At 44.0% G+C, this 13,530-nt stretch overlaps 1 protein-coding gene across 6 annotated transcripts in view; it reads left to right on the top strand.

Annotated features, from left to right (window-relative positions):
• Window positions 1-13,530, top strand: part of MAP2K6 (mitogen-activated protein kinase kinase 6) — a 157,618-nt gene that overhangs the window by 108,929 nt on the left and 35,159 nt on the right. For 3 of the 6 annotated variants that reach the window (XM_084837542.1, XM_084837543.1, XM_084837544.1), the window contains one exon: window positions 6,218-10,290. The exons of the other annotated variants lie outside the window; for them this stretch is intronic. In XM_084837542.1, coding sequence (XP_084693668.1) covers window positions 6,218-6,295 — 78 coding nt within the window. In that variant the 3' untranslated portion in view covers window positions 6,296-10,290. Of the gene's footprint in view, window positions 1-6,217; window positions 10,291-13,530 lie in introns of those variants that run through there. 6 annotated transcript variants of the gene reach the window in all.

Raw genomic sequence — 13,530 nt, forward strand, 5'->3', positions numbered from 1 at the left:
TTTGTTTATTTCTGAAAAATTGTAAAGATTGAAAAGCTTTAGATTATGAAATATTTTTTTATTTATTTATTTATTTATTAAATTTATTAATCGCCCATCTGACTGGTCACCCAGCCACTCTGGGCGATGTACAACCCACCATAAACAATTTAAAACAATAAACTTTTACCATAAATTTTTTTTTAAAAAAATACCCTAACCCACCCCAAATGCCTGCCTGAACAACCACGTTTTTAATGCACGACGGAAGCTCATTAAAGAGGGGGCATGATGGAGTTCCCTAGGGAGGGAGTTCCACAGAGTGGGGGCCACCACAGAGAAGGCCCTCTCCCTCGTCCCCACCAGTCTAGCTGTCCTGGCTGATGGGACAGAGAGAAGGCCATCCGAGGCTGATCTTGTTAAGCGGCCTGTCTGATGTTGCTGGAGGCGCTCCTTAAGATAGGCTGGGCCGGAACCATATAGGGTTTTAAAGGTCAAAACCAACACCTTGAATTTGGCCCGGAAAACAACTGGTAACCAGTGCAACTCCTTCAGCACTGGAGTGATGTGATCTCGCCGGCGGCTGCCTTTAATCAGGCGAGCCGCCGCGTTCTGTACCAGCTGCAGTTTCCGAACCGTCTTCAAGGGTAACCCCACGTAGAGCGCATTACAGTAGTCTAAACGAGAGGAGACCAGGGCATGTACTACCGATGGGAGCAGATGGTCGGGAAGGTAGGGGCGCAGCCGCCGTATCAGATGGAGTTGATACAGCGCTGTCCGGCTCACAGCTGACACCTGAGCCTCCATGGACAGCTGGGAGTCCAAAATGACCCCCAGGCTGCGGACCTGGTCTTTCAAGGGTAGCTGTACCCCATTCAACACCAGGTCAACATCCCCCAGCCTCCTCTTGTCTCCCACCAAAAGTACCTCGGTCTTGTCAGGGTTCAGCTTCAGCTTATTCCTCCCCATCCAGCCACTCACCGTCTCCAGACATTTGGACAGGGATTCTACGGCCAACCTTGGTGAAGATTTGAATGAGAGGTAGAGCTGAGTGTCATCCGCATATTGATGACACTGCACCCCAAACCTCCTGATGATAGCCCCCAGTGGCTTCACATAGATGTTAAATAGCATCGGGGAGAGGATGGAACCCTGTGGCACCCCACAAGTAAGTGGCCACGGGTCTGAAACCTCCTCTCCCAGTGCTACCCTCTGGTACCTGCCAGAGAGGAAGGACTGGAACCACCGTAATACAGTGTTTCCAATGCCCAACCCCTCCAGGCGGTCCAGGAGGATACCGTGGTCAACGGTATCAAAAGCCGCTGAGAGGTCGAGGAGAACAAGGAAGGAGCATTCACCCCTATCCAGAGCCCTCCTCATATCATCCACCAAGGCGACCAAGGCCGTTTCTGTCCCATGCCCAGGCCTGAAGCCCGACTGAAATGGGTCTAGATAATCAGTTTCTTCCAAGTGTGCCTTCAACTGCACCGCCACCACCCGCTCAATCACCTTGCCCAAAAATGGCAGATTTGAGACTGGGCGAAAGTTGTTCAGAACTTGAGGATCCAAGGAGGGCTTCTTTAAGAGCGGTCTTATCACTGCCTCCTTGAGGGCTGATGGCATCACTCCCTCCTCAAGGGAGGCGTTCACCACCGCCTTGATCCCCTCACCCAGTCTCTCTCTGCAGCTCATAATGAGCCAAGATGGGCAAGGATCAAGTAAGCAGGTGGTTGGCCTTACAGATGAAAGCACCTTGTCCACTTCATCAGGAGGAAGAAGCTGGAACCGATCCCACAAAACCGCCTCTTGCTCACTAACTGTATCCACAGTGTGCAGAGTAACACACCTAATCTGATCAATTTTATCTGCAAAGTGCCTTGCCAAAGCCTCACAGGAGGCCTTAGAATGCTCCAGTGGTTCCGGAGCCACAGGACCGACCAGGCTGCGGACCACTTGGAACAGCCTCCTGGGGCAGCACTCTGCAGACGCGATGGAGGCAGCATAATATTCCTTTTTTGCTGCCTTCACCGCCACGTGATAGGCTGAAGATATAGCTCTAGCCCGTGTCTGATCGTCTTTGGAGCGAGACCTCCGCCCCCGGCGCTCTAGCCGTCTCACCTCCTGTTTCAGAGCTCGTAACCGCGGATTGAACCATGGTGCAGTCCGAGCCCTGTTCAGGGGGAGAGGGCGTTTCGGAGCCACCCGATCTAATGCCCCAGTGATTGCGGCATTCCAGCCACCCACCAGGGTCTCGACCGAGTGGCCGTTGGCATGCCCCAGAGAATCCCCAAGCGCGTTCAGGAATCCATTTTGATCCATAAGACGCCTGGGGCAGACCATTTTAATGGGTCCTCCACCCCTGCGGAGGGGTTGTGGAACCGAGAAGTCCAACATCACCAGATAGTGATCTGACCATGACAAGGGGGTGGTGGATATACCCCCGACTTCCAGATCACTCCCCGCTTCTCCAGAAACAAACACAAGGTCTAGTGCATGACCGGCTACATGGGTGGGCCCAGTTAGAATATGGTGCAGCTCCCAGGAGGCCATGGTCATTTTCTTTTAGAGTTTACGACAAAGTATTTATATATTGTTACCCAGCCTTTACTCCCCCCAAAATGATTTCTAAAAACTATGTAATAACACTGTTTCTAGAAAGGCTAGAGATATAAATGTCTGGAAATAATGAAGCCATGGGGAAAAAATGTTTTTTTAATTCCTTCTGTAAGATTCCCAGCATAATTATTTCTTTCATTCCTTATTAAAATTATTGATCTAAAGTATATTTTACTGATGGATATTTATGCTCAGTTTCCCAGCATGGGAGTAGAGTCACCATTGTGCATTCTTGACAATAAATATGCATTCTTGACAGTTTGGGTTTTGTTCTATAGAGTCTGATGCTGTAGCAGTCATTTAATGTAGTTGTAATCGATTCAGACAATAATTACACATTTACTAACTGAGTTTACGTTTAAAAGTTTTAAAATATAATGACAATTTTATGAGCAAACGAAGTGACACATAAAATAATATTAGGAACAGAAAGGCTGCTTTATGTTCCTAAAGCGGCCCTCTCCAACCTGGTGCCCTCCAGATGTTTTGGACTACAGCACCCAGCATTCTGGCCATGTTGCCTGAGGCTGATGGGAGCTGAACTCCAAAATATCTGGAGGTCACCAGGTTAGGGAAAGCTGTCTTAAAGCAACAAGGTGACTTCAGATCTGTAAAGAGTGCTAAAAAATAAATATTGCTTATTTTTCCATTTCCCCCCCAAATTCCCATTTTTTTTCTGAGGAAAAAAACATGTTTTTTCCCCATGGCCTCAAAATTTCTGGAAATTTTACATCTCTAGGCCCAAAGCACCTGAGAGAACATCCCCAGTTTACGTGTATCTAAGAAAGTAAGAGTAATAGCCTACCTACTCAGAGTGTCACAAGAATATAAAAAGGCATAGATCAGGGGTGGTGAATCCCAGGCCTGGCATCCCAATCTTGCCCTCCTGGAGTCCTAATCTGGTCCACTGAGGTTTTCCAGATGGCCACACCCCTTCAACCAACCACTGATTGTTTTGTGGTTTCCCAGCTTTTGTATAGTTCCCCCTGCCCCCATTCTGAAAGGTTGAAATGCCTCTCCTCAGGCTCAGTCACTGTCAGGAAGAGCTTTAAGCTACAAGATGTTGCTATGTTTTGCATTTGTGGCCCCACCTCTTCTGTATTTGTACACCCTTTGCTTTTGGCCCTGCCAGTCACTGGAATGTGGCCCCCCAGAACATCACTGAAATTGAAATCAGCCCTTGGACTGAAAAGGTCACCCAGCCCTGGCACAAATGCATTATGGAACAATCAGTTCAGTATCTCATGCATGTAGTACTGAATGGCAGTGTGGTGGAAGGATGGAGCCTAAGGAAATGATTCTGGGTAGGGCTGTGCAGGGACCCCCCGATCTAAGTTGGGCCCAATCCAGCTCAGGCAGATCTGGGGGTCCCCCAACCCGCCTCAGCCCCAAGCCCAAAGCAGGTTCCCTCTCTGATGCCCCCACGCAACCTCCCAGCTCCTTACCTAGGCCGCTGCCATCTCTGCTGCTGCCGCCGCTGCCGCCACAACCACCGCCGTCACTGCACCGCCGCCCGTTGGTCTTCTTCCAGGGAGTCACCATTTAAAAAATAGTCGCCGGGTGTCCAGGCCTCAGGAGATGGTGGCAAAGGTGGTGGCGCAGCAGCAGAGGCGGTGAAAGCGGGAGCAGCCGCCCGCCGCCTCCTTAGGCCTGGATGCACAGTGACTCTTCTTGCAGGGAGTCGCTCTTTTTAAACTGGCAACTTCCTGGAACTTCCAGGATGTTGCCATTTTAAAAAGGGTGACTCCCTGGAATAAGACCAGTCACTGTGCGTCCAGGCCTCGGGAGGCAGCAGCGGGCGGCGGCAGCAGCGGGCGGTGCGGCAGCAGTGGCAGAAGCAGAGGAGGAGGCAGCGACAGCCCAGGTAAGGAGCTGGAGGCGCCGGTGGTGAGCTGGCCAGGGGCTGAATCCCACCGAGCCCCCAACCCGTTCCGGGCTGCTTCCTGCCCGCTTCACCTCGGAAGGGGCACAAAGTGGCCCAAAGCAACCCGCTTTGACTTGGGGTTCGGGCCTTGAGGTGAAGCGGTGCACAGCCCTAAGTCTGGGTAAGCTGACACCTGTTATTACCTAGTTGGTTACTGTTAAGTACTTAATAGTGGCAACCAGCCACCCATAAATTTGGCCACCTCATCCCTGGCTCAAAGCCCCAGCAACACACACACACACACACACATACACACACACATACGAATGATCAAACCTTTTCTCAGTTATAGTTGTCAATGGTACTCTATTAATATGGTGGGGTACAGGAAGCCTTTACCCACTTATCCTCATAGTCTGGACTCAGGGGACCTTTCTTCCTGGATAGCTCTTCTCAGCATAAGAATACCATCCTTTTCTCACAGGGCTGGCTCACCCATTGCTCTAACATGTACACCCTATGCCCATTGTGGCATGAGAGTGTGTTTTTACATGAGCGTGCACACACACGCACACACACACCCCTCGACGTGTAGGATGTTTAGTATGAACTGAGGGCCACAGGTGTTCTGTGGTATACAAGTAGACCCCATTCATGTGCGTGATCCGTCATGAGTGAAGGCTACTTTCATACACCCTGGTTTATATATAATCTTCTATGCATGGGGTCTAACTCATCCCAATAAGCATAATGTGTATCCTCCTAGGACTGTCTGTGAACCGGCCCCAAGTAACTCTGGAGAATAGGATTCAGGTGAATAGGTTTTTCCTCATTTCCACCCTTTGTGCTTACACTGACTGCAACTACAACATGTGCTCAGCGTAGTAGTTGGACAGAAAGATAGTTGGCTTTCTTTTGCTCCTCTCCTTTTGCACATGGAAACTGCATCCCCTCTCACCTAGACCCCACCCTTCCAAGTTCAAAACCCACTCGCTCATTGGCTGAATGAGCAAGTGGGAATCTTGCTTCATTTGGGAATCTCTCTTAATAAATCGGGTGGGTCTGCTGTCTGTGTACCTTTCCTCACAAAGGAAGATCCCCTGACTTCAATCTGGTGGGGAGAGTGCTGGGCGTGGTCAGGGAGAAGCAGCTTGCGGTCCTTCCTCAGCTATGATCTTGCTGTTGTGGGTTTGGTCCTTCCTTCTCAGTCCCTGGTTGCCTTATGCATTAATGGCCCACTTCATAGGCTTGTTAAAACAATTAATATGAGAGAGTTGAAAAGCACTTTCCACACACTAAAAGTACTGCAGACCTGGAAGGTAGTTTGCTTGTTTTTAAAAGTATTCTTAACAGAAGTTATTGTTAATGAGTTGTACCCAATTCAACCATTATTTATTGCGTACATAGTTCTTACCTGCTTTTTATGGTAGACCTTTTTATGATGGCCTGGTAGAAGTTTGATAACCAGTTTTGCAATAATACTGTATCCAGTTTATCTATATTTGGCCAAAAGCGAGGAGGGCATTTCTATTTTGCTGCAGCGACATTGTTCGGATGAATGTGGTTCTGTGATTAGTCCCATTGGAAAAGTATTACTGGTAAGGGCACCCGCCATTACTAACATGCTTGGGAATTACTGCAGTATTTTTCATGGCTGATGCAGAATAATGTGAGGATGAACATAAAAGTTTGAATAGGAACTTTTAACATGAGTTCTCTTCTCTCCTCCCCTCATCACTTTTCCTTTTTCTTTTTTAGCAACACCGTTTCTTCACCCTGCACGAATCCAAAGAGACAGATGTGGCATCTTTTGTCAAACTCATCCTGGGAAACTGAGAAATGGACTTGTATATGATTTTTCCCTTCTGTGGACTGATGGGTTTAGGAGGAGGGGCACGTGGCGGGACAGCCTTCATCACATGAGAGAACCAGTAGGAAAACCTGCCACTGGCCACTTTCGGGGCGGGGGGATCCTAGCCCTCTCCTCTTGAAGGCTTTTTTTAAAGCGTTCTTTGGTATCCATAGTGACATAGAATGAACTGGTTAGCAGAATGAATTTTAATAAGGTTGTCAACCATAAAAAATACAAAAACATTTAATGAATGATTTAAATAATGACAGTCGAGAGTTCTCTAACTGTCTTCTCAGCTCCCCCATATCTTGTTCCCTGTCAAACCTTGATTTGCTTTTGTTTATGGTAATAGGTGCTACGGTAGTTATGAAGTTCTATGTAGAGTTATATTTTGTCCCTACCATTATTTTAATATTTATGTTAAGTGCTTGATTTTAATAGAATCTTTGTTTTGACTTATGTGAGAGTTCAGTGTGGACAATAATAACAGCTATAACAGCTGAAGCTACAAAGATGAGTATTTATAGGGCTTTGCTGGGAGGAGGAGGAAGAGGAGGTGTGGGCCATATAGATATATAGAGGGTGGAAGACTAATTTAAATTTAAGTAAGAGTTTGGCTTACATGTCAGCCCAACAATACCTGAATCGGTCTGCATCATTCTTTAGGAGATGCCTGGAGATAGTATTATTTTTGCAAGAACATCAAGAAGATGCAAAAATCTGGTTATTTGTTGTGACTTATTATGCCATTGGTTTGATTAATATCTGCAGTCTCCAATGAATAAAGATATTCTGGAGGGTGAGATCCCTTCAGGGGATCTGGGATTAACAGAATGGAAATACATATGATGTATGAAAAAACAAGAGCAGCATTTGACCGTTGGCTAAATAATGGTGAACCATCATCCCATGACCTACAATCAGGGTCCAATCCATATTGTCTGTAGGCCTTGGGTAGCTGATTGTATTTGACTGGATAAGAGATTCCCTGAAGGACAATGGAACCAGGAGGGACTGTGTGGAGATACAGGTTTCAATAAGGGGGCAAAATCGAGTAATAGGAGACTATCAGTTTTTTGTTGCTAGTTTTATATTGGTAAGAGCATACTAAGCTTATCTTGGACACTTCAACATCACAGATACATCCATATTTTCTCCCGCCCCCACTTTATTTCTTGAAGCTTACCTGAGCAGGGCCTGTCCATATATGGCACTGGTTAAAACAGTCTCCACCTGAAAAGCCAAGTAGAACCAAATGAATAGAAGCTACACAATACATGTTGCATTCCTCCTCTTAATTTGTTTTTGTTTTAAAAAAACAAAGCACTCATAGGTCCAAATAACAGTGACATGATTTTAGATACAATCTGGTGGCAGCTATTTCTGGAGCTGCGTAGAGCATCTGACTTAACCTCTCCTTAGTCAGCCATATTGTGATGATGGCAGTTTGCCTGGATCTCTTGTTGTAGGATGCACAGCTACCCTGAGTTCAGGATGTTATATAGCAAGGCCAGGGTCCTACCTGATGGAAGATAGTGCAGTTCTGCCACAGCTGCTTTTGCTTGTGAAATGTTCCATTTCCTGAATATGAACCATGGCAATATTAATTCGTCACAACAGTAAGGATGGTATACTGCCAAAGTTTGGTGTTGAGGGAGAATGTTGATGCTCTTGCTAACACAAGAGACTTAAGACATACTATTCCTGCCACAGTAGAGGGCATGGCCACAGTGTGAAGCAGCTTACGGTTCAGATAGTGGCCATCCCAGTGACGGTCCAGAGTGACAGTATTTGTAACACAGATTTGTCAGAGAAGTGGCTGTCCTGTTCTGCTGCAATCCACGTTTTACAATGTAACTGATCCTTTGCACATAGGTCCATTGGAAACCATTCAGGAGACATTTAACTTCAGACAAAACACTAAGTGGGTTCACATTTCATTGCAGTCTTAAAGGCCTAGAATGGCTTGTAACCTGCCCCTAGTTTTCCATTTTATGTGCATGGTTTCCCCCCTTCGGTCCCCCCCCCCATTGATTCTGAGCTGCTTTGATTGATTGTCTTCAGCTGCAGCTAAAGCTCAGCCAGCCAGTTTTTAGAACTAGTTCCAGCATCAATTCTCACTTTGAAAAACATGACATTTAAAACCCGCTTTTTGGTTTTCCTACATATGGATCTGATGCTTGCTGTAGAGATTGTTTTTGCTGCTTTTCTCTTGGAATAGTGAGACTCATTTGGACACCACATCCTCTTGACCTCAGAACACCTTTATTTGAGTTCTGTGGTAACAGACAGGCTGGATTTATGAGATAGGATCAGTGTTAATAGCAGATATTAATACTCCCATTGGTTTCCAATAGTAGAAGGATGCCAGTGCTGTCTGCAGTAAGTCAGTCTAGAAAGATTACTGCTCTGTGAATCAACACTACATGCCTCGGGCTTTGTTTTAGGAATTAAAATGTGGAATCTATGTTCCTCAATCACTTAGGTGCTTTTGAGTTCTTTCGTCAACTCTGACTTAGTATAATTTGTCTTGGCAGGTGCACAGACCTTTACACAGTCCTAGAATAAAGCACACCCAAGTTATCTGTCCCTTCTAATTAAAACTTAAAATGTGTGTTCTTGTTACTTTAAAGTTCACATACCGTGATGGTGAACACCATTTCCATGGCTATTTTAAAGTGGTTAAGGTACCATCCTAATTCGTATTCTAAAGGATGGTTGGGGAAAAGGGGGAGAACAAAAAGTTGATCACTTAGTTCACTGAAGGCAGGACAAGAAGTAATGTCTTTAAATTACAATGGCGTTCCCCAACCTGATGCCCTCCAGATATTTTGGACTTTAACTCCCATCAGCCCCGGCCAGGATGTCCAATGGTCAGGAATGCTGGGAATTGGGGCCCAAAACTTCTGGAAGGCACTACGTTGGGGAAGGCTGAATTACAGGAAGGAAGAGTCGAGTTCAAACATTAGAAAAAACGTCTTGATACATACACACATGTGCATACACACACACATGCACGCATATATACATATTGTTATGCAATGGAATATGCTGCCTGAGGAGGTTGTAGAATCTTCATTCTTGGAGGTTGTCAACCAAAATCTGAACAGGCATCCATCAGGGGTATATTTTGTATAGAATATATCTCTCGGTAGGGAGGGATTAGACACGATTACTCATTGGTTTCATCCTCTGATATACCTGTTGATCTTGTAAACAGAGTGGAGGTTGAAAGGAATTAAGGAATGATCACTGCAGTGTTTGAAATTTATTCTACTCATGTTCAACCTGGGCACACAGCTGGGGCTACTTTTGTGAGACTCAACTGTTCTAGTAGGTGTTGTGGAGCTTAAATTCGTTGCTATTGTTAATTTCAAAGTGCCTAACCCACCTTAGGTTCTTTAAAATACTTTGAGTAGCTTTTAAACTATGTAGATTCTTGATTCCCACCCTTTTGTTTTAGCTACTTTGGGCAAACCAGTGATTTTTTGCTTCCTCCTCTGTAAAATAATGCTAAGTTACTTGCCACAGAAGACGAATAGTGACACCGGGTCTAGAGATCAGTATATCATTGTTTTAATACTGCTAAGTAATTTCTGAGCAAGAAGGAGCTAGGCAGAGCCCATGCATGGAGTGGAATCCTGTTATTGACACCAGCATATTTGGCCATGCATGATAGCAAATTAATAAATGCTGCATTCTCAGTGTACAGGGCACTCACGTTATTGCTAACCATCCCACTTTGGGTTGCATATCCTACAAGTTTGTGAAGCCATAACATTGTTTATGAGTACTCTTTGGAACTGTGAAGGAAAGGGGATAACTTTGAAGCTTGTGCACATATGCTGTTTTGCCCTCTTTCTTGCTGAACCAAGAGCAACTGTTGCATTCTGTCATCTCATGCCACACTACTTGATGACTTTCAGATGTAGACCATGATAGCATAACTCTTTCCTCCATTAAAAAAACAAACAACCCCAAACAAATCACATTGTTTCTTTCCAGCCTCTTAATTACTTGGGAATATTTTTCTCTGAATTCTGTCACGGAGTTTCCTGGTCACACATATCTTGTTAGCTGTTGCATCTAACTGGAAATGGGGAGGGGAGAGCAATATGTTGTGAATTTATTAGGGAAGGGGGGAAGCATTTTCATGGACTCCAATTTTCACATAGTCTATAAGCAAATTTCAGGAAAGGCTTCAGAAATTATGTTTGCATAGTTTTTTTTGTTGCAATGTGGAAAGTGTTGTGTGTTTGTTTTTTGAAGGAGCATTTCCTTAACCAGAAAATCCTTCTTTCCACTGCAGGAATAATATGGAGATGAATTACAGCAGTCTTTGTGTTTCCAATATTAACTAATATTTATAGGCTGGTGTTTTCCTTAAAAACAGAAAAGTGAAGTATCTATTTAATGTTTTTATGTCTCAAAACTTTTTCTATGCCATAAAAGACTGCCTCAGCAGTAACAGAGTCCCTGGAGTTAGCGGTCCAAAATCAATGAAATACAGACATTGGGTTGGATCTAGACTTGATCATGCTTAGAGTAGACCTATTAAAATCAATGGGACTTAATTTAGTCATGACTAATGAGTTCTATTGATAACAATGGAGCTATTTTAAGGGTGACTACATCTGGATCCAGCCCAATGCATTTTGGTTGATGTCTTCTTTTGGATGGAAAATCCTATCCTTAAAGTAGACATTGCAGTATTTTCTAAACCATAAAACTTGATGCAGTTCTGCATCTCAGTTTGAGTCTGTTGCATAAACAAATGCCCTGTAGTTCATTGACATCCACAGGTTGTGTCAAAGACTCAGGTGTAAGGCTTTTTGTTATCCTCAGTAGAGCAACAGCATGCCCTGGTCAATGTGGCATCCTCTTTCTGTCAGACTTTGAGTTTGTGGATTTGTCACTGTTGCATTTTGCCAAATTAAGTCTTAGCAGCGGACTTGACAGATGTGCCAAACAAGTGCATCTTGTATTGTTGGCAAATTTTCATGTTTGCACTTCTTTCCCTTTCTGAATTGAGCATAGTGCAGTGTGGGAACTGAATTTGTCTCCTTTGTAGGTCCATACAATCTACACACACATTCCTCTGCTCTGGCCAGCATCTGGTGTGTAAACAGAGATCAGATGGGGAGTTTCACAGATATTCTTCCAAGCAGGCTTTGTAGAAATGCCTGCAAGCTAGCTTGTAGTATCACACCCTGCAATGGCATAAAAATGCAGTAGTCCATCCCTTTCTTCATAGTGGTGTTCTACCTTGTGCATGACAATATATCACTGAATTTTTTAATGTGCCTGCTTTCATTCACAGCTCACAGCAAAGACAAGGCCAGAATGCAATTAGCAGCAATAGGACAGCTGTAGCATTGCTTCTTGTAATGACTCTGTCATATCCTTCTGACTGTGCTTCAGAGAAAGGCAAGATCATGCAGGGTGTTTGCTTTTTCTTGCATGGAGTTGAGGTGGTCTGTCTTTCTTCCAACTGAGGAGGCAGCATAACCATCATTATCACCACTGATGATCAGTTCTTTGTCACTATGTGATGCTTGCTGTAAGAGTTCCCTTTTAAGGAATGTAACAAATGTTGACTTGCTTTTCTTGGATTTGATGAATATTCTCCATTTCACAGGGAAAATTTCAAATCTTATTTTCCTTCCTTTTCCAAGTCAATGCTTTCTAGAAAAGTCCTTGATTGACGGGTCTTTGTAACAGTTGAACATGACATCTACCCTGTAGCAAGGTTCCTTGAAACTGGACATAATCTTTACTGCAAAAGGATTTGTATAGTCTCCAAAGGTTACTGCATCCTTGGGTTTCCCCAAGGGTTGTCCTTTGGAATTTTCCTCCATTAAAGTGTCAGGTCGCCCATCATTTCCTGGCAATTCTTCAGCCATTTGTTGGAGATTTTGGAACACATATCCAGATGATTCTGCAAGGAATACCAGAAGTTGATTCTTATGGATTGAGTGACTGGACAAAATCTGCTTTATTGCCTAGTGACTTCCTCATTTTATTTACGATGTTCTGCTTATCATCATGGTCCCACATTTCTTTAGATAAGGAATTCAGGATGGATCAGAAGGGTTTCTCTCTCAAATCAGTCTTGGCCACACCAGTATCAATAATCTCTTGATACTTTCCCCAAAACTTGTAAGTAGCAAGGCAGATGATATTTCCATTCAAACTGAATGAGATCACCCACCTCCCGTTTTGCAAAGTCCGTAATTTTACTTGATGCATTGATTGAATGAATTTATCTCAGTGTTTTTATTACAAGTTTTCTCCTCTTGATAAAAGACATATACCTCCCCGCAAAAGGTCACAGGAGTGGCACTTCTACTTATTTATTTAAATTTATATCCTGCCTTTCCACTAAAAGTAGTGGTCAGGATGACTAACAATAAAGTACAGATAAATTAAGTTCATAATATAAAATAATAAGTGTATATTTCTAGACAAGTAATGACTTGGTGGCTCCTGGGAACCTGATGCAGAATATGCAGATGCTGTTGATGGTTCTGCAGCAGCAGCACTGGTCTCTTTCTCATACTTCTTTGCCAGTCTCTTAATGTGGTCCGCATTTTGTGAACAGGGCATAACATGTTGCACAACAGAGAATCTGAAATGCATCTACCTCCATGTTCACAGACTGAATCTGGTCCAATGTGTCAATGAATCCATGATCACTGTACCACTTAGGTTCTGATGAAGGTTCAAGGATGCAACATTTACCTTGTTCTGTTGCATGATGTGCTCTCTGCTCTCCCTATACCCACCTTTCCCATACTCCTCTTGGGATATAAAGCCTTTGTGCCAATCAGTTTCTACTTTTACTTTGACCATGTAAGACAGCCACTGGCTCCATCTTCAATATTCAGCCCAAAACTACAGAATGAACGCAAGTTGTATTCTGTGGATGTGCAATTAGATTTCATTGGCCAGAAGATAAAAAACATACTTTTTAAAAAGAAAAAAAACACTTTAAAGAAAAAAATTAATGTCAGAAACACTTTCAGTGCTGTAATTCATCTCGACATTATTTCCTGTTGTGGAAAGAGCGTTTCTGGTTAATTAAATGGTCCTTTAAAAAAAAGGTTCCACATTGTAACAAAAATTACACAAATTTCATTTTGTCAGTGCCTGCTTACAGACCAATGTAGTGGAGGTCCAGAACCGTAGGGTTCACCCAGCTATGTGTTTCACACCATAA

The sequence above is a fragment of the Heloderma suspectum genome, chromosome 2, assembly GCF_057233095.1.
Source record: "Heloderma suspectum isolate Gila_16-S chromosome 2, 16-S_ref, whole genome shotgun sequence".
NCBI lineage: Eukaryota > Metazoa > Chordata > Lepidosauria > Squamata > Helodermatidae > Heloderma > Heloderma suspectum.